Here is a 20,023-nt window from a genome sequence, read left to right on the forward strand (position 1 = left end):
GAACCTAAACCTCAAACTAAAGCTATTTAATGCCTGAAGTACATCAAATAATGGTGTGGCACTTCCTCAGAATTGTGTTATTTTTAAAAGTGCTATCAATAAAGCTCCGTTGTTGTGACACCCTCCCCTCAACCTCTGTCCAAATACTTAAGAACCCCATCTGGGTGACTCTGGCAGGTAGGTCAAATATCTAGACTTAAACCCAGCTCTTCCACTTATCAGCTGAATGGCTTAAGCTTCAGTTTCCTCCTGTGTAAGACTGGATAAACAGAAAACTCCTCATTAGATTGCCACTTAAATAAGAAACCATATCTTCAAAACTAATAAGCATTTGTTAACTGTTAGCTAATTAACAAAGCACTCTCACATCTTTCTTCTAGTCTAATCTTCCTATTTGGTAGGAATTATCATACCCATACTCATTTATACATAAGAAAAATGAGACCCAGAGAAGGGAAATTACCCAATATCTCACAACTGGTAAATTGCAGGGCCAGCAGTTGAACCAGAGGGATTTAGATTACTACCTCCTATATTTTAATTACATATATATTAATAATTTATATCCATATCCATTATTTCATAGACTTAAAGCACTATGTCTCAATCCATTAATTTTAAGTAGTATTTCTGATTCATTTGTTTTCCTTTCCTTCCCCTTCCCTTACATTTCCCAGCTTCTGTCAGTTAGGTCATTACTTTTATATTGTCCAAAGTTAAAATGTTTAAATTCTCTTTTGTAACTATGGTTGTCTTAAATGCTTTTTCTATAGGTTAATTCCAAAACTCGAAAGCAATACAGTATAATTATGTGAATATTATTTACTGCAAAAGTAGGGAGCGTGCTTGGATGTGCAGAGGAAAATATAGGCCTGTGTCACCAAACCCGGGCCACTTGAAGAGAAATGCTTCAATCATCAAACACATTGATGCTCTTGTTACACCCCACAAGTTGCTTGAAATCATCCTACATGTTACCTGGCTTCATATTATGAATACTCTTAATTTTCAAATATCCTCAAATTTGAAAGTTAGATTGGTAGTTCTCAAACTTGGCTGCACATTGGAATTACCAAAGGAGCTTTAAGAAATCTGATAGAGGATCCCACCTCTAGAGTTTCCCATTTAATTGGGCTAGGATGTGGCCTAAGTATCTGGGTTTTTTAAATTTTGCCAGGTGATTCCAGTGAGTAGCCAAAGTTGAGGACACAACCCTTAATACTGGTCATATGTAGCAGAGTCAAAGGTAATGAAATATAGTGAGTCCTTCAACAATAGGAGCAGAAAAGTGAAACCCAACACCACCAGAAGGTTTATAGAACATTTTATTTCTTTTTCAGTTGCAGCTGTCCCTTCGTAGCCTACCATTGCTAAGATTGTTTCATAAAATGCTCTTCTCTGCAGTCAGCCTTTGAGGTGTTTCATGGAGTGGTTGTATTGGATGGTGAGCTGATTTTGTTTTAAAGCCTATTATTTTCTTGGGTAGATACTCTGGAGCATGGAGAGCTGAAAGTGTTGCAAGAAAACTGCATAAAATTCTGTCAGATCCTTGACGATTGTACTTATGTTTCAATAACTGATTTTTTTTCCCTGTGTTTAAAATTTAATAAGTATTGTGTTTCCAGCAGCTCCAATATAATTTTGTCTGATTTCCAGGGATGATTGAAAGGTTGTTCCTTTTCAGTTCTCCTACTAAGACACCTACAAGAGCTGAATCCAGGCTGGTGGGCGTCAGGGCCTAGTAGGTATAGGAGGCAGTGAAGAGAGACTGGGTAGAAGAAGCACCAGAAGAGCCGTAATAACTTCGTATAGCATACATTATACGAAGTTATACGAGTTGTCAGGGGCAGGGGGAAGGGTGGTAATGGCTTAGTCGGTATAGAGTTTCAGTTTTGCAAGATGAAAAGAATTCTGAAGGTGGATGGTGGTAATGGTTGCACAACAATATGAATGTATTTAATATCACTGACTCATATACTTAAAAATGGTCAGGATGGTAATTTTTATGTGTATTTTATATCACAATTAAAAAAAATGGGAAAAAAAAAAGGAACAGCTTGAACGATAACTTCGTATAATGTATGCTATACGAAGAAAAAAAAAAAGGAACAGCTTGAACACTAAGATTCTCAGCTACGGTATTAGCATTGTATCATCAGAGCCAAAAGGAGCTACATAATAGTTGTATATCTTTATACCCAGCCCCCAATTTTCCTTCTCCTCCTTCTGCTGAATGAAATATCTCCTGGTTCTGCCCCTGAAAATTAACATTTTCTTATAAATTGCTAGCTCAGAAGATTCAGTGACTTTCAGCTACCAGTCTACTAGAGGCCATGGCTAGGCAGATGGGTGCAAGGAAGAGAATGCCCCCCTCATAACCAAATAGCTCCCCCGTGTGGCTGCAGCACCTCCCCCAGAAGAAACAGACTTCCCTGGACAGAGGAACAGATATTTTTTCCAAATTAGCTGTTATTGGTACCATGAACCTATCGGAAAAATTCATTAAAGATATTATCATCTTTAATTTCTTCCAAACAAAACTGAGACTTTTTTCCCTGCATTTCAAANTTGCATGATTTCAAAATGTCTTTTTTGATTCTTCCTGTGGAGGCACTGGCACCTGGAAAAAACCAGACAAGACTAGGACAGGTGTGAAAACAGACTACAGTGTATTTAGCACCCCCAGGAACAGTTCTATCCTCATCCAGTTTCACTGGAATGTGTTCAGAGTAATATTAGGGCCCAGAGATCCTAGTCTTCCCATGCCCCACTAGACCCAGGAACTCTTTGAGCCCTTTCCCAATGACTTAAAAGGCTCAGCCCAAACTGCAGTTATAACATAACTCATTTTTCAACTTTTGCTTAATCACTTAGAGCTTCCACTCAGCATGTGCTGGCTTATGTATCCACGAAGAAGTGGCTGGAATTATAGCCTGTAGTCAAGGGAGCTTGAGGATTCATTGGGCTAAGGTAGACTTAATTCAGGTAAAGATCTAATTTGTTAGGCTTTTAGAATTACTATAAAAGGCTCAGGAAACAACAGCCCAGGAATATCTATTTAAGAAGAAAGGAGTACAAAATGTGGTATATACATATAATGGAATTACTTTTCAGCCTTAAAAAGGAAATTCTGACATATGCTAGAACATGGATAAATCTTGAGGACATTATGCTAAGTGAAATAAGACAGTCACAAAAAGACAACTACTGTGTGATTCCACTTATACAAGTATGAGGTACATAGAAAAGTCAAAATCATAGAGAAAATACGACAGGGGTTGTCAGGGGCAGGGGGAAGGGTGGTAATGGCTTAGTCGGTATAGAGTTTCAGTTTTGCAAGATGAAAAGAATTCTGAAGGTGGATGGTGGTAATGGTTGCACAACAATATGAATGTATTTAATATCACTGACTCATATACTTAAAAATGGTCAGGATGGTAATTTTTATGTGTATTTTATATCACAATAAAAAAAATTGGAAAAAAAAAAAGGAACAGCTTGAACACTAAGATTCTCAGCTACGGTATTAGCATTGTATCATCAGAGCCAAAAGGAGCTACATAATAGTTGTATATCTTTATACCCAGCCCCCAATTTTCCTTCTCCTCCTTCTGCTGAATGAAATATCTCCTTGTTCTGCCCCTGAAAATTAACATTTTCTTATAAATTGCTAGCTCAGAAGATTCAGTGACTTTCAGCTACCAGTCCACCAGAGGCCATGGCTAGGCAGATGGGTGCAAGGAAGAGAATGCCCCCCTCATAACCAAATAGCTCCCCCGTGTGGCTGCAGCACCTCTCCCAGAAGAAACAAACCTCCCTGGACAGAGGAACAGATATTTTTTCCAAATTAGCTGTTATTGGTACCATGAACCTATCGGAAAAATTCATTATAGATATTATCATCTTTAATTTCTTCCAAACAAAACTGAGACTTTTTTCCCTGCATTTCAAAAATAAAGACACCTGTTTCATGTAATAAGCAATTCACAGGATCCAAGGAAACCAGTTTTTCATCAACTTTTTCCCAATGAAATGCCATTTGTTAGGATTTACAAGAGCACACTCACCATTATACTGCCCTAGGAAATCTTTTTTAAAAATACATACTTTCATCATTTAAATTTGACACTTTGGACTGAAAACTACTTTACAGCTAGAATTTTAAAAAACACTTATGAAATCGCTTAATTGTTCAAATAATTTTTTAAATAAGCTTAATCTATGAAAAAGATGTTTTTTAAATTATCTATTTTTTAACTAATACACCTCTTCATCATGGGACGGGAGCGCTGCCGCGCTTCCCAAGCGGGCGCACTATCCAGTGCGCCACCGGGCCGGCCTAAATTATCTATTTTTTAACTAATACACCTCTTCATCATTTTGTGATTCTGCTGGAAAACTAGGGCATTTCACAGGGTTCACTTACTCTTCAGAAATTCTGGCTTGGAGTCCTAGGCTCCTCTGAGAAATCCTCGGTATTTCCTAGGGCCTATGAGAAATTGAATGCTTATATCCAGTATGGCAGCATAAGCTAAGTGAAACTTCCAAAACTTTTTTTTGGTTGGAATTATATTAACTCAGTGTTGAAATGCTAGTATCTCACTCTGATTAGAAAGGTCTTTAATTTTAATTCAAATGAAAACAAAATTTTATTTGATAAATCCAATTTACAAAATTAATTCTTTCAAAATAGTTTTAGCAATAAGATAAATGGGTGGAAACCCCCGGTCTACATGCATGGAATTAAGAACTAGAGAGAAAGAAGAGGCAAAATATTAACTATGGTTTTAGAGACAAAGAACAGAACGAGCAAACATTTCATCCAAGATTTCCAGTTTCTGATTTCTTTGACTGTTTCCCTGGGTACCAGCTGCCTTTGAACACAGATCTGCCTGAAGGAATCACAGGCATACTCTTTGAAAATTGCAGAATACCCAAAATGACAATCACCAGGACAGAAATACCTAGAAGAAAACAAGCCAAAGCCAACTACCGTATCTTTGGTTTGAATGACCACATGGTCATATAAGGAACTGTCAATCCAACAAAGAACACAATCTCCACAATACATATTTTCTACATATTTACTTGTAAATCTAAAGGTCAAGAGACTAAGGGCCCTAACAATGGGGCATTAGCAATCAGACCCAGTACAAATGAATTAAAAAGTTTATTAGCCATAGAAAAAAACTGATTCCTCAAAATCAATTCCTGTTAAGTTCCTTGTAAAACAGTAAGCTTACAGAAAATTTTTCTCATGAACAGAAAATCACTATACTTTGGTCCAAGATATGTTGGGTTTTTTCCTTCTTCTTCAGATGACAGATGGATGTAGCTGAATCTATGAACGAGTGTACTTGCCCCAAATGTGCAACATAAACACAGAAGCGATGAACAGAAGACTCATAACCAATACTGGAACAGGGCCACTAGAAATAAGAAGAGAAGACAAGCTTACTTTTAGTAATAATTTATCATCACATTTGTAATATTAAAGATTGCCTAGGGGAGTAGTGGGGGGAAGGGAGGAAAGCTCTTAAGAGTCATCCAAGAACATAATTTACATCATTTAAAAATATTCCCAAAATTATTATTGTGGATATTTTGATGATGGCATTGTGGTAGTGCTTAGAAAGGAGGCGCCCTTATCTTTTAGTGAAACATACCAAAACATTACAAATAAAATGATCTGATGTCTTGGAGACACTAGTCTAATTTCATGTATTTGATATTTTCCAAAATAAAAAGAAGAAAAATTTCCCAAAGTCTTTAAGTGAAGTGATTTAATCACCAAACTATTTTTTTCAAATTAAGATTTATTTAAAGACCACTTTCCTTGTCTAACTACAATGTATTACATATACACATATGAACACCACGTTAAATAATTTACAGTGTGTTTTCAAAAATAAGATCCCATTTGACCTGTATAACACATTCATGACACACATGAGACAAGTATTAATCTCACTTTATAAATAAGGAAAACTGAGGCTCAATGAGACTAATTATTACTTGCCTACAAACACACACCAGAATGGAAAGAGATTTGAACTCAGGTTTTCTGATTCCACACATACTGCTCATTTTACTGTCTCAAGGTTTCCACCTTCAAAGAGCAAATATTCTAGGCAACATGTACTAAGTTTGATTTATATTCATGAGTTTATTATAGGAAAGAAATTTTACTCATCAGCCCTTTCTTAAATCAAATGTCTTTCAGGCTGAGAATTAGCATATGAGTTTCTTAAAGGGAGAACTCCTAGATTTCACAAAACCTGTGAATGTCTACTTTAGTGAAACATTACAGGTTGCACCTCTTTGACTCTCCTGCCAACACCCGTTTTGGAGAATTCAAGATGTCTCACTTCACCTCCCAGATACGACTAGGGAGTAGAGAATGGAAAAGACCACAGAAAAGGAATCTTTATAATCATCAAGGCAGTGTAAGTAACCCGGTGAAGCAGCCAGGGTAACAGAGACCACAGCTGAACAATAAATAATGCACAAAGATCAAAGTCCTTGCTACACTCCTATTTTGTTCCTCCAAAATTTGTACACTAAGGGAATAAACAAATTTAAAAGTACGTGGGAAGAGACCATCACCACACTGCCCTTGATCACATTACCCTACAGGCAACCTTAGAGTAACACCAGCCATACAGCATAAAGCTGAGAGTACACCTCTCGGAGTTACATTGGCAGGGTTTGGAAACCAACTGTCACTTACAAGCTGTGACTGACTGGCCCCATTACTTACTGCTATGGGTTAAATGTGTCCCCCAGAAGTTCATGTATTAGAAACTTAATTTCCATTGTAACAGTGTTAAGAGGATGGGAAATTCTATTATGGTAATTGAAAGGACCTGTAATGTAAGAGGTGATTAGACTGTGAAGACTGTATCCTCGTGAATGGATTAATACATTGATGGTTTAATGGGTGGTCACAGGTGTGGTTATGATGGTTTTATAAGGACAGCAAGTGAGAAGTTTAGCTCATTCTTGCTCAGGCTATTGGCGATGTAACACCCTATGTCATTGTAAGAAGACCCTCAACAGATGAGTTCCCTGGACTTTGGATTTCCTAGCCTCCAAAACTGTAAGAAATAAACTTCATTTCTTTATAAATTACCCAGTTTCAGGTAATCTGTCATAAGCAATAGAAATAGATGAATACACTTACCTTTTCCAAGCCTCAGTTTTCTCATCTGTAAAGTGGGGATAATTATAGTACCTATCTCACAGGGTTGCTTAAGTACTAAATAAATTAATACACATTAAACACAGGCTTATAATACACTCTTGGGAAATTCTATTATCAACCTGAAAAAGAATTCTAAACTCCTAGAAAGAGCCAAAAGCAAGCTCCAAGATATTGTCTGATTGCTCTAAGACATGGATTTGTAGATAGTAATTCCCAACTGTATCCCTTCACCAAAAATATCTATCTTTGATGTGAAGAGAGTGTGGTTTATGACATTTTCAGAAATAGCTTCTATTGATTCCTGGAACACTCAAGCTGTAGCAGCAAGCAAGTCTGACTGTACAACAGCAGGAAGCCCAGAGCAAACACAAGCCAGACTCACCCATAGGGGAACAGGTTTTTACTACCTTCTGAAAAAGGGTTTAAAATGAGTCCCTTGAATACTCTGAAGAGCAAGGAGCTTCAAAATTTCTCTCTGAAATTCTCAGAGAATTTCCCTCTAACAAAGACCAAAAGGTTGTCAGTCAGAATGCTGTCAACTCACATATCCCCAAAGAAGAATTACTTCCTAAACAGATTCTTGCCTTACCATATAAGTCTCCAATATAATGGGGGGGCAGGAGGGGGGGGAGGAATCAATAAATAGAATCAAAATCTCAAGAATTCCAGAGAAGCCTTAATAAACTAAATTTGTGATGCAAGTCAAGCTGCTGGTCAAATTAATTAAACCAATCCAAATTAACCCAATTTTGCCTCTTTCCTACCAGGCAGGATTTAACAGTCAGAATATCTGGTTCCATCTCTTGCTGTTTGTCTTCAAGCATGTCACTTCACCTCCCTGAATCCCATCTGCAAAATGGCAACACCTCCCATCCCACAGGATTGCTTGAGCAGATCAAACCAGAAAATAGATATTGAAAGTTCTTGGCAAAGCATCAAGTCCTATGCAAATGAATTGCTATCACTATTCCAATTCCTCATCCACTGGGTATAGTCAGGGAACAGGTGTAAGCGGTGGTGTTCTAGAGCCTACTCCGGTCAGAAAGCTGTGGGATCGGGTCTGCCACATAGCACCAGAAATCCTGGCAAGTGTGGTGAGCAAGGCATGGGGACAGGGGTCCCCTTGATGCCCATTTCCATCACCTAATGAGCACTCCCAGGCCTAAGAACTTGAAAAGTGATAAGTTCACCCACGTCTACTCACCACCCACCAAAGGAGGCCAAGGAACTTTTGGTAACACAGCCTAATGGAAAAACTTCCATTAGGTTGTAATAGGATCAGCTTATACCTCCAGGAAAACTTTGAAAAATCACCCAATTCCTATTCAAATGATTACTCCTATTTCTCAGTGTGGGGCAAGAACACCAAATCAAGAGCAATTTCATCTAATTAAGTGGTTTTCCCTCCAGTTCTCTCGGTTCCCATCATTTATTCTGACATAGCTACATGAAGATCATCCCTTCCTCTTACTCCCTCCATGAAGAGATGTCATTCCAGGCCCTAAACTGTCTAATCGATTGATAAATGGGCAAACCAAACCCAGCCCACCTGGCACAAATGAAGCTGCTGTGTACTGTAAATCTCATCAAAGCAAGCACCCCTGGTGGCAGAGACAGACAGCACTGCTCTGGTGACACTAGAAACACAAGGTCTGTTCCCAAGACTTACACTTTGAGGCCAGGTGAATCTTCTGTGTAGAATCGCCACATCCCCCCAGTGCCTGCCGAGGTGGTGCGGCCTGTGCTCCTTGTTCCACAGCTGGCATTTTTCCTGTAAGAGAAGAAAATGTTACAAATGACCTTTTTAGTGGGGGGAAATCCTTATAATAGTGTCATATGTATATATGTAGCATCATATCCTCATAATAGCGTCATAAGATAACATATGTTACCATTACATTTTTAAAGAACCAATTAAAAAAAACCCAAGTTGCTTCTTTGCTAGTACCCACCCAAATTCTTGCTTTTATTACTCTGATCATGGTAACCACGATGAACTGAGTACCTGCCATATGCCAATGCATACAATAACCCAAGTTGCTTCTTTGCTAGTACCCACCCAAATTCTTGCTTTTATTACTCTGATCATGGTAACTACGATGAACTGAGTACCTGCCATATGCCAATGCATACAATAACTGTGAAAAATAGTTAGTTTCCATTTTTTAAAAGAGGAAAATTAGTCTCAGAAAAGCTTAAGCAGAATGCCCAAGACCACACTGCCAGCAGGTGGCTGGGACGTGGACCTGGTTCTGACTCCAGAGCCCATCCACTTGCCCACAGCACCCTGCTGCCTCATTCAGACAGTGCATTTCAGTTTCTCTTCACATGTACTTTTGTGAAGCCAAGTAACAAACCCATTAAAAAATGTCCTGAATCCATATAATCTGATCTTAAAATGACCACTTTAAAAGATATGTTTTAAAATTATGTTTTTACTGCAAAAGAGACAAAAAACACTAAACTTTAATTGTATCCAGATCCCAAAATGGAATATATGTTTTACGGAAAATTACTTTGTAATCTCATTTCACTATTTTGATATACTGATCACAGACCTTGGACAGAGAGGTTGGATGTGAAAAACTGCAGAAAAGACCCAACCAGAACTATTCTCTCACAGGGGGATCAAGGCTGTGATTTGCAATGTGTCCCCCCAAAAAATGTGCTGGAAAAGTAATCCCCAATGCAACAGTGTTGGGAGGAGGGGCCTAATGTGAGGTGTTTAGGACATGAGGGCTCTGTCCTCAAGAATGGATTAATGCCAATTATAAAAGGGCTTGAGGCTGCAAGTTCAATCTCTTGCTCTCTCGTGCTCTCCTGCCGTTCTGCCTTCCTCCATGGGATGACGCAGCATGAAGGCCCTTGCCAGATGTGGAACCCTCGATCTTGGACTCCCCAGCCTCCAGCACTGTGAGAAATAAATCTCTGTTCTTTATAAATTACCCAGTCTCAGGTATTTTGTTTTAGCAGCACAAATGGACTAAGACAGCTTGTGAAATGAGCTATTTGATATACGCAGCCCTAGCAAACAGAAGCAGCCTAACAACAGTTACACCACTGACCAGGAACAGGCACAGGGAATCCTCTCCTTCCTCTCTGGGAGAAGCCCTCAGTCCCGGGGGAACCCCACCCAGCAACTATCCTGCCACACAGTACTACCCCAGTCTCAGCTGCTCATCTCACCCCAGTGGTAGTGCTACAACATGGGGTAAGTGGTGAGAGGAAAGATCAGAAGGAATCTTTTTCAGCCCATTTCTCATCAGCTCAGAAGTCCCATGTGTGCAGAAAGGAAGAGGAGAAAGGGCATGCTCTGTCTCATCACTTCCCTCCATTAACCAAATCCCAGTATTCTTTCCTTAAAATCCCATTCCAGTATCTGTGGGCTGCTGATTCTGGGTTTTTGAAAAAGGAAAGGGGCATACAGAGAAGAAACAGAGAAGTGAAAACCTGATCCCCACCATCATCTCTTGCCTTCCTCCCAGCCCTGGTCCTAATGCCCACATCACCCAGCCAAGGCCTTTCCACCACACTCTGAATGTAAGCAGCACTGCCTATAGCTCAGGGAGATTGCTCTGCTTCCTGATGGAGTGTAACAGTGGAGTCCTAGTTCCAGTGGCATTCCAGCAGAAGAGCTGTATTCATGCTGGAACTTTGACAGCAATCAGTGTCAAACAATGATTTGGGTCTATTGTACTACAAGGATTATATTCCAGACATGTTAACTACGGGCTGTGTGATGGCCTGGGAGCTTATAACTCCATCATATGACTGTTTCTATGGGAAAACTAATTGTAAATAGCAAACATAATCGTATAGGGATTTACAGAGTAATTCATGCACTTAGAAAAAGTTCACACATACAGATACATCGGTGGGGTAGGTATCTGAAATGTTCCTCCTTGTTCATAAAAAGGAACTTGTGTTAGAAAATAAACCCAGTGTGGTCATGATAAGTCATCAGCTGAGGCAGGATAAGGACTCCTGACTCCCAGTTCCTATCTTCAAAGTCTCCTGGAATTAAAGCAGCCCCAGAGGAATCAGGCTGGCCTCTCTTAAGATTTCTTACTTCTCTTGGCACACGGGACATAGCAGAGGATTTGAAAAAAAAAAAAAAGGGCCCCTAGAAATACCAAAATGTACTCAAAACACCTCCTAGTCCCTCACTGTGAAGTTAGGTAGCAGTAACAGAGCCCACTTTAATCTCTTAAATTTCTATTTGGATCTATTTTACCTTCTTTCTGGCCACTGTATAACTGCTTTCCCCTTCCAATATCTTAACACAATGGTTTTCCTAACCATTTACATACTATGTTCTAACAGGATGGTCTTCTGGCTGTTCTTGAAGAAGCCAAGCTCACTGACCTTGGAATCTTTACACTTAACCATTCCTCTTGCCTATGAAGCCTATTCCTCCTGAGATCACTGCATGATTGTCTCCCCTCCTTCTTTCAGGTCTCTACTCAAATGTCACCTACTCTGAACACCCTACATAAAACAACTATCCACCCTCACCCTACCCCACCACTCTCTATCTTCCACCTGGCTTTATTTCTCTTCATAGCCCTTATTGCCTGAATTTAAGTTATTTACTTATTTGTCTTGTTTATGGTCTCCCACACTGGAATATAAGGTTCATGAGGACAAACCCTGCTTTTCTTGTTCACAAATAAATCCTCAGAGCTGACACAGCAGCTGGCATGTAGAAGACCCTCAATAACTATTTGATAACCATCCTAACATCCCTGGCTCTTCCACCATCTTAATATCACTGAGTTCCATTAATCCTCCTTGAACGCTGTGTAGCCCTTCACAGCTTTACAGTTTACAGAGCATTACTGCTCCTTTCATCCTCACAGCAACTTCCTTCTACATTGTATTAAGCAGAGCAAAGACTCCAACCCCGGTCTGACCTTAAATCCCATACCACTTCTTCTCCAAGGTACTAACTCTATTACCTCATTGAGCATGGAGAATGCAAATATGCATACTACATAATCCAAAGCATATTAATCATTAGCCTCAACATTTTCTTAAAGACTTACGAAGCAAGGACATATTCTTAGACAACCAATACGGAGCATGGAGAATGCAAATATGCATACTACATAATCCAAAGCATATTAATCATTAGCCTCAATATTTTCTTAAAGACTTACGAAGCAAGGACATATTCTTAGACAACCAATACGTATTACGTTACACTCATGAAATAATACTTAACCAGTGCCAAAATTCTAAAAGGGAACATTGCTGGGTCTCTCAATACATACAATTATGGTCTGTCTAGTTACACTGGCCCCATCATACTGAATCCTAAAAAATGACAACACCCATAACTTTAAAAGCTGCATGTGGTCTCAAATGTTTAAGTTCTCCATTTCACTTGTGCATCAGTTATTTCATTTTTGTTTATTAACTAAGTTATTTTATCATCAAATTCACATTTGGTGAGTACGAGCTTCTCCTTTTTCCTTTAAAAATACTCAGATGGCCAAACTTCCCTGCCACAGTACTACCAATGCTCATTAACCAGGCCAATTCCTGAAGAAGATGTACCTACAGGACATGTTTCCCATTCCTGTACAAAGAATCTCCAAATTCTAGGGTGAAAATGAGAAAACACTCCAAGCCCATATAAACTAAACCACAGCTTGATACACTTCTCTTGAACAGTTCAATAACAGGAACTGACAATCGTTCAGGATAATCTTACCATTTCCAACAGTTCTGTCAGAATTTCTTTGCTCTGAGATGAAATCTATTTCATGTAAGTTCAAATCATCAGTTTTAGATTTACCTATTGCAGCCAACAAGAAAAGTCTCATCCCTCTTCACATCCTTAAGAATAGATTTCATGCATCCCTTCGAGGCCTTTCCCTCTCTAGACAAAACTCCACTAGTTCCTTCAAAAATTCTAAGACAACAAGGTTGCTTGATTCCTTCATTAATTCATCATTTATTGTGTCAGGCCTTATGGCTACAAATAGAAATGACTTGGGCAGGTTCTCTGTCAAAGTCTAGGAAAGAAGGAATATGGAAACATAAATGGTCTTATGATGATACGCACAAAATGCCATGGGAGCAAAAGTGAAAGCTAATAGCTACTGTTGCTCGCAAATACAGAGAAGGCCACAAGTGAAATAATCCCTGGGCTTAGTCTTGAAAAACAAATAAAATTTTGCCTTGAGGAGGAAGAGGTACTGATTTCAGAAAACAGCAATAACTTCACTGTTGCTGGACCACAGGAAAGGGAAGACAGAGTTAGTTTGAAAAGACCATCAAGAGCCTTGGTAATCCCTCCTGCCCTTTTTTTTTAAGTTAAGCAACAAGAAACTAACTGGAAAAACTAAGCAGAAGAGTAAGAGCAAAGTGGAGGATAAACTGGAATTGAAGTGGAGAGAGAAGAGATAGGTAACAAACGCATAAGTAGACGAGAGAGGTTGAGGGCTAAGCTGGGGCAGTAGAAATGGAGGAAAAAAGAACTGATGAGAAGGTTTTCATGTAGAATTTAAAGTCTTGTAGATGACTGGATAGCCAGATAGCATAAGAAGAACCCAAGATGACGCTGAAGTTTCTGGCTTTGGGTAAACGAGTGCATAGCAGTGCCACATAGAGAAATAATTGCGGACGGAGGAGGGTAGGGTCAATGGAGAGACTGAGTTTTGTGTCGGACAAGTTATGTTAGATAGTTTAATAACTGTGTAGGAACTCCAGATGGAAATGAGAATGCAGAGCTCAGGTCCAGCGACACCAGTTCAATGACATCAGTTTTCTTAAAGTGGTCTCTGACCCTATTCCAGTTTAACTTTCCTTTTTTAAAAGTGATGCGCGAAACTGAACAACGAGAAATAATTCCGCCTCCTTCCCAAAAGGCCTGTATCTACTCCCACGGCCACGTCATCTGAAGTTCATTTTTCCCTTGTGAATCTTCAAATCCCAGGGTCTCCTTTCCAAGCTTACTCCTGGGCCCCAACTCTCCGAGTTCGCAACAGAGCAGGCCGCAGGGATCCTTACCTCTGCCGGACAGTAGATCCCGCCGCCCGGGCAGCCACTGCCTTGCTGGGAGAGCGTCCAGAGGAGCCCACGTTAGTGCCACTGGGGGTCGGACCAGGCTGTGGAGAGAGACAGACAGACGGGTGAGCGCCACCGGCCCGCACCCGAGACCGACACCCACACCGGACGCTGGGGAAAGCAAGGGAGCCACAGAAGAAGGACGAGGCGTAAGGCAGGAGTCAGGGCGCCAGGAAGAGGCAGGGACCAAGAAGGGGAAGCTAGGGCCGCCATACCATGCTGGAGGCCGGAGGGTGGCAGGGCGCTGATGCTGACGGTCGGTAAGTTGCGGAGCCACCAAAGGTCCTGCAGCTGGAGAGAATGGGTCGGGCTCCGCCCCCAGACCTGCGAGCAAGGTCCTCGCTGACTCCAGGGACGCCTGAGTTGTCCCACGATATGCCTGTAGAAAGTCTTCTACAAGCGACTTGGTTAGCGGCAGTGTGGGAAGTACAGGCCTTCCTTCTCCTTATTTTGAATTACAGAGTCCTTAACAGGCTCCAATTCCTACCAAAGAAAGTATATAGCTAAGGTCAGACGAGAAATCTTCTCTGGCAGTTATTAGGCGCCCACTGATTTGCGCTGATGTGGCCTAAATGACGCACGCGCGGCAGGGCGGGGTCGACCCGCAGTGGCCAGCTGGGAGCCAGAGGGCGGAGCTTGCGCGGAAGCCCCTTTTGCGCGCAGGGCGCAGGCGCAGCTCTCGGGCCATGGAGGAGAAGCAGGAGGAGGGTTTGAAGCCGGGTCCCAGCCCGTCGGTGCTGTTCCTGCACCCGGACCTCGGCGTGGGCGGCGCCGAGCGGTTGGTGCTGGACGCGGCGCTGGCGCTGCAGGCTCGCGGGTGTAGCGTGAAGATCTGGACAGCGCACTATGATCCACGCCACTGCTTCGCCGAGAGCCGCGAGCTGCCGGTGCACTGCGCCGGGGACTGGCTGCCGCGCAGCCTGGGCTGGGGCGGCCGCGGCGCCGCCGTCTGTGCCTACGTGCGCATGGTCTTCCTGGCGCTCTACGTGCTGTTCCTCGCCGACGAGGAGTTCGACGTGGTCGTGTGCGACCAGGTGAGGCGGTCGCCGGGCCGGCCGCGCGAGCGTTGGCCGCACTGTGGAGGACACGCATGGCCTCTAAGGGAGGACCTCTGCCGTCTGCGGTTCGGAAAGCTTGGAACTGACCTAAGAAGTCAGAGCTGGGAGTGAGACTGGTTCTGCAGCTTGAGTGTGGACCCCTTAAAGGTGCACATTGCAGGGCCCCATGCTCCGGGAAGTTTTCATCCTGGATCCCTGAGGTGGGGCCCAGAAATCTGCATTTTAACTGGGTCGTCGGATGATTCTGAAGCAAACAGGCCTTGGGGCTCGTTCTAAAAATACTTCTTGTATTGTCTTCGCTCTTCTCTATTATTTCTGTTAATTCTACTTCCATACAGGCCACTCTGATTCTAAACAGTGTCATGTGTTTAAAAACCAAGCTAAATATGACTTTCCCCCATTAAAACTGTAGCAGGGCTTCCCATTGGTCTTTGGAGAAAAGTCCACGTTCTTTACCTTGGTAAATAACATCCACATGGGTGTGCTATTTTAGACTCTTCTTATGTTCCCCCTACCCCCCAGAAAAATGTATTTCAAAAAGTAACATTCGCTCAGCCCTAAAAATTAAAATAGTATAAAAGGGTAAAATATAAAAGTCCCATCCCATTTCTCTCCCTGAGAATAGCCGCTATTAACAGTTTCTCCTGTATCCTTCCAGATATATTCTTTTATTAAAGGACGCTAACATTGTGACCAGTTTTTTCGGAATAGATCAGTATTGTAATGAATATCGTTTTATTTTTTTTATTTTTTTATTTTTTTGCAAGCATGTCTTTTGAGTAAATTTCTAGAAATAACGTTGGTGGGGCAATTTATTCTCTTGCAGTGTGTGACAGAGCCTGTTACTCCGCGCTCTTGTACACATGGGATATTGTCGACCATTTTCATCTTTGCCAAACTGATAGGTAGAAATGGCACCACATTTGTATTTGTATTTCTTTAATTGTGTCTCCTGAGCTATATTTGATCATCTTTGCCTGTGTGGGAGCTTTTTGGTTTTAAGAAATATGGACATTTACCAAACATCCTACTTGTATCAGTAAGCACAAGGCAGCTGAGACTGTAGTGTAGAGAAGAAATTCTGGGCTTGGAAGTAGGAGACCTGGATTCGAGTTCCATATCTGCCACTTTAGCTAAGTAGCCTTGGATAAATTTCACAATATACCTAAAACTGACCTTCTTGAGGTATTATCGAGTTCCATATCTGCCACTTTAGCTAAGTAGCCTTGGATAAATTTCACAATATACCTAAAGCTGACCTTCTTGAGGTATTAAGTGAGCTGGGGATTAAGCGACTTGTAGAGATTACTCAACAAGACAGTCTCTAGTAATGCAAGCATGTAGTTTTTGCTCAGCAATGATTATGGTTAATAATTTATTGAGCACATACTATGTACTAAACTCAAAGCATTTTACATTTATCAGTGCATTAAATAATCACAACAACCATATAGATTTTTTTTAATTATAACTGTCACCGTGTTACAGAAGAGGAAAATGAAGCCCAGAGAGGGATGAATTATTTGATCCTGGTCACAGTAGAGTTGAGATTCAAACCTTGGCAATCTTGACTCCAGAGCCTATGCTCTTAACTACTGTAGTTTATTCCTTTCAGTTCCTTAGGAGAAGAAAGATCCGAGAACTGCACTGTCCAATATGTTAGCCACCAGCCACAAGCTTTTGAGCCCTTGAAATGTGGCTAGTCTGAACTGAGATGTGCTAAAATTTAAAACACAAACCTGATTTTGAAGATTTAATGTGAAAAAAGGAAAATGTAAAGTATCTCATTAAAATTTTTTAGTATTGATTACATTTTGTAATGATAGTATTTTGGATAAGTAAAATATATTAATTTCACCCTTAAAAAATTTGTTAATGTTACTAGGTTTTTATTTTATTTCTGTTGGAAAGCATTATTCAAGAGAAAACCATTGGACTTGAAGCTTTAAATGTTTAGAACACATCTAGCAAACGTCTACTAGTCTTCTATGCACCAGGCATTGTGCTGGGTGAGAGTCTGGGGGAAAACAAGGCAGGATGAGACATTGTCCATGAAGAGCCCACAGGCTAGCAGGCAGGATGGGTCTCTGTGCTTTTGGTTTGGTTGAAGCTGAATTCACCAGTCACTTTATCTGCTGTTGATTTTTGCTTTGACTAGGTATCTGCCTGTATACCAGTGCTCAGGCTGGCCAGACGGCGTAAGAAGATTCTGTTTTACTGTCACTTTCCAGATCTGCTTCTCACCAAGAGAGATTCTTTTCTTAAACGGCTATACAGGGCCCCAATTGACTGGATAGAAGAATACACCACAGGCATGGCAGACTGCATCGTGGTCAACAGCAGGTTCACAGCTGCCATTTTTAAGAAAACCTTCAAGTCTCTGTCTCACATAGATCCTGACATCCTCTACCCATCTCTGAATGTCACCAGCTTTGACTCAGCTGTTCCTGAAAAGCTTGATGACTTAGTCCCTGAGGGAAAAAAATTCCTGTTCCTTTCCATCAACAGATATGAAAGGAAGAAAAATCTGACTTTGGCACTGGAAGCCCTAGTACAGCTGCGTGGAAGATTGACATCCCAAGATTGGGAGAGAGTTCATCTGATCATAGCAGGTGGTTATGACGAGAGAGTCCTGGAGAATGTGGAACACTATCAGGAATTGAAGAAAATGGTCCAGCAGTATGACCTTGACCAATATGTGACCTTCCTGCGGTCTTTCTCAGACAAACAGAAAATCTCACTCCTGCATGGCTGCACATGTGTGCTTTACACACCGAGCAATGAGCACTTTGGTATTGTTCCTTTGGAGGCCATGTACATGCAGTGCCCTGTCATTGCTGTTAATTCGGGTGGGCCCTTGGAGTCCATTGTCCACAGCATCACAGGGTTTCTGTGTGAGCCTGACCCACTGCACTTCTCAGAAGCAATAGAAAAGTTCATCCTGGAGGCCATGTACATGCAGTGCCCTGTCATTGCTGTTAATTCGGGTGGGCCCTTGGAGTCCGTTGTCCACAGCATCACAGGGTTTCTGTGTGAGCCTGACCCACTGCACTTCTCAGAAGCAATAGAAAAGTTCATCCGTGAACCTTCCTTAAAAGCCAGAATGGGCTTGGCTGGAAGAGCCAGAGTGAAGGAAAAATTTTCTTCTGAAGCATTTACAGAACAGCTCTACTCATATGTCACCAAACTGCCAGAATAACCAAATTCTTTTTGAGGTCTTAATGCTACATTCATTAATGCCATTTTTATGAGTTGTAGACCAGTTTTAAAACCAAAAAAGAAACCTGGAACCTAGTGCAGAAGAGATTTTTTAAAAATAAACTTGAGTCTTGAATCTGAGCCACCTTCCTGTATGCCACATGTCCCTGTCTACTTTATCAGAAAAACAATGTCTTTTATGCTGTAATCATTCCGACGCTTACCAGTGTTAAGTTATAAATACGGTACAATTCCACATTCAGCAGAGTACTTTAATTATCTGGATTATTGTTGCTCTGTCTAAATTTTGAATGAAATTTTTCCTTAATTGGTTTTGATAGTTTAGGTGCATAATTATCAAAGTTGATTAATTTGACTTCATAGCATAATGAGATCAGGGTTATTGTAGTTCCAGAATTAATCTGCCACAGTGTTCACTGTCTTCTGTTAGGAAATTTTGTTAGTCATACCTTTGCCTGGATTCATAGCAAGACTGCTCAATTTTTTTTTTTTTTTTTAACAAAGATGATTTATTCTTACTGAGACATGACAATAAGAGATGTTTATCATAGAGACGAAAAAATATTAGATTTTGGTTTCCATGATCAATTTTTGTATTTGGAACATAGGTATGACAGCCAGACCTGAAGTCAGAAAACTAAATTAAAGTGGGTGTTGGGATGAAGAGGAAATAGTGTCACATATACGGTGTGCATCTTGTTTAGGACATGTTTCTTATTGTCATCAGTTGTCTCAGCTTTGTTAATATTTGCGTTGTATTGACTGAGCTCCTAAGTATAGGACACAATGTTTTTTATCTTTCAAGACCTGGCTTAGATGCCATTGCTGTGAAGCCTGCCCTGACCATCCACCCACCTCCCAAACTGGAAGTGATCTTTCCCTTCTGTATACTCTAGCCCTTTCAAGGCACTGACCAATCTTAGAGTTCATTATTTACCTGTTGGTTTAGTACAAATAATAAAGCAGTCTTCAACATAACTCTAAAGCTAAGTTCATTTAAATTAAAAATAGCAAAGATTACTAGCCAAAGCCTCCACATTAATCATGTTGAGAGCCTGTCGGCTTAAATGACCTTGGGCAAATTAGTCTGCACTTCAGTTTCTTCATCTGTAAAGTGGGATAATTGTATATTCTACTTTCCTCTTAGTGTGCTTATGACAGATTGCAATAATATATGTAAAGTACTCTGAGAACAGTACTGAGCAGGTAGTATATAAATGTTAGCTATTACTATTTTGCAATTTGGGGATATTGAAAATTACCATAGGAGTTCATGTGGGTTCATGCCACACTACTTTATCTTTCTTCTGGGGAGCTTTACAGAGGAGGAAATTTCAGTTTGTTATTTATCATGTGCCTCTGTATCACAGGAGCATGTTATCAAAATGACTCTGCCAAAAAAAGAGTGCTATGAAATGAGGGTGCCAAATATATTGAGTTTACGGAATGAAAAGTTTTGTTGAGTTTG

General features: G+C 40.7%; 2 protein-coding genes across 2 annotated transcripts; one reads left to right on the top strand and one right to left on the bottom strand.

Annotated features, from left to right (window-relative positions):
- Window positions 1-5,146: 5,146 nt before the first annotated feature.
- Window positions 5,147-14,643, bottom strand: SEC61B (Sec61 beta subunit). Its single transcript, XM_008568784.1, has 4 exons — window positions 14,494-14,643; window positions 14,222-14,319; window positions 8,874-8,975; window positions 5,147-5,429 (listed from the first exon to the last, which is right to left on the bottom strand). Exons 1-4 carry the CDS (start codon window positions 14,494-14,496, stop codon window positions 5,342-5,344), a joined length of 291 nt encoding a protein of 96 aa, XP_008567006.1. The 5' UTR covers window positions 14,497-14,643; the 3' UTR covers window positions 5,147-5,341.
- Window positions 14,644-14,931: 288 nt separating this feature from the next.
- On the top strand, window positions 14,932-19,533 carry ALG2 (ALG2, alpha-1,3/1,6-mannosyltransferase). Its single transcript, XM_008568785.1, has 3 exons — window positions 14,932-15,312; window positions 17,495-18,145; window positions 18,284-19,533. Exons 1-3 carry the CDS (start codon window positions 14,965-14,967, stop codon window positions 18,533-18,535), a joined length of 1,251 nt encoding a protein of 416 aa, XP_008567007.1. The 5' UTR covers window positions 14,932-14,964; the 3' UTR covers window positions 18,536-19,533.
- Window positions 19,534-20,023: the final 490 nt, after the last annotated feature.

This window comes from Galeopterus variegatus, unplaced genomic scaffold (assembly GCF_000696425.1).
Source record: "Galeopterus variegatus unplaced genomic scaffold, G_variegatus-3.0.2 Scaffold442, whole genome shotgun sequence".
Taxonomy (NCBI): Eukaryota; Metazoa; Chordata; class Mammalia; order Dermoptera; family Cynocephalidae; genus Galeopterus; species Galeopterus variegatus.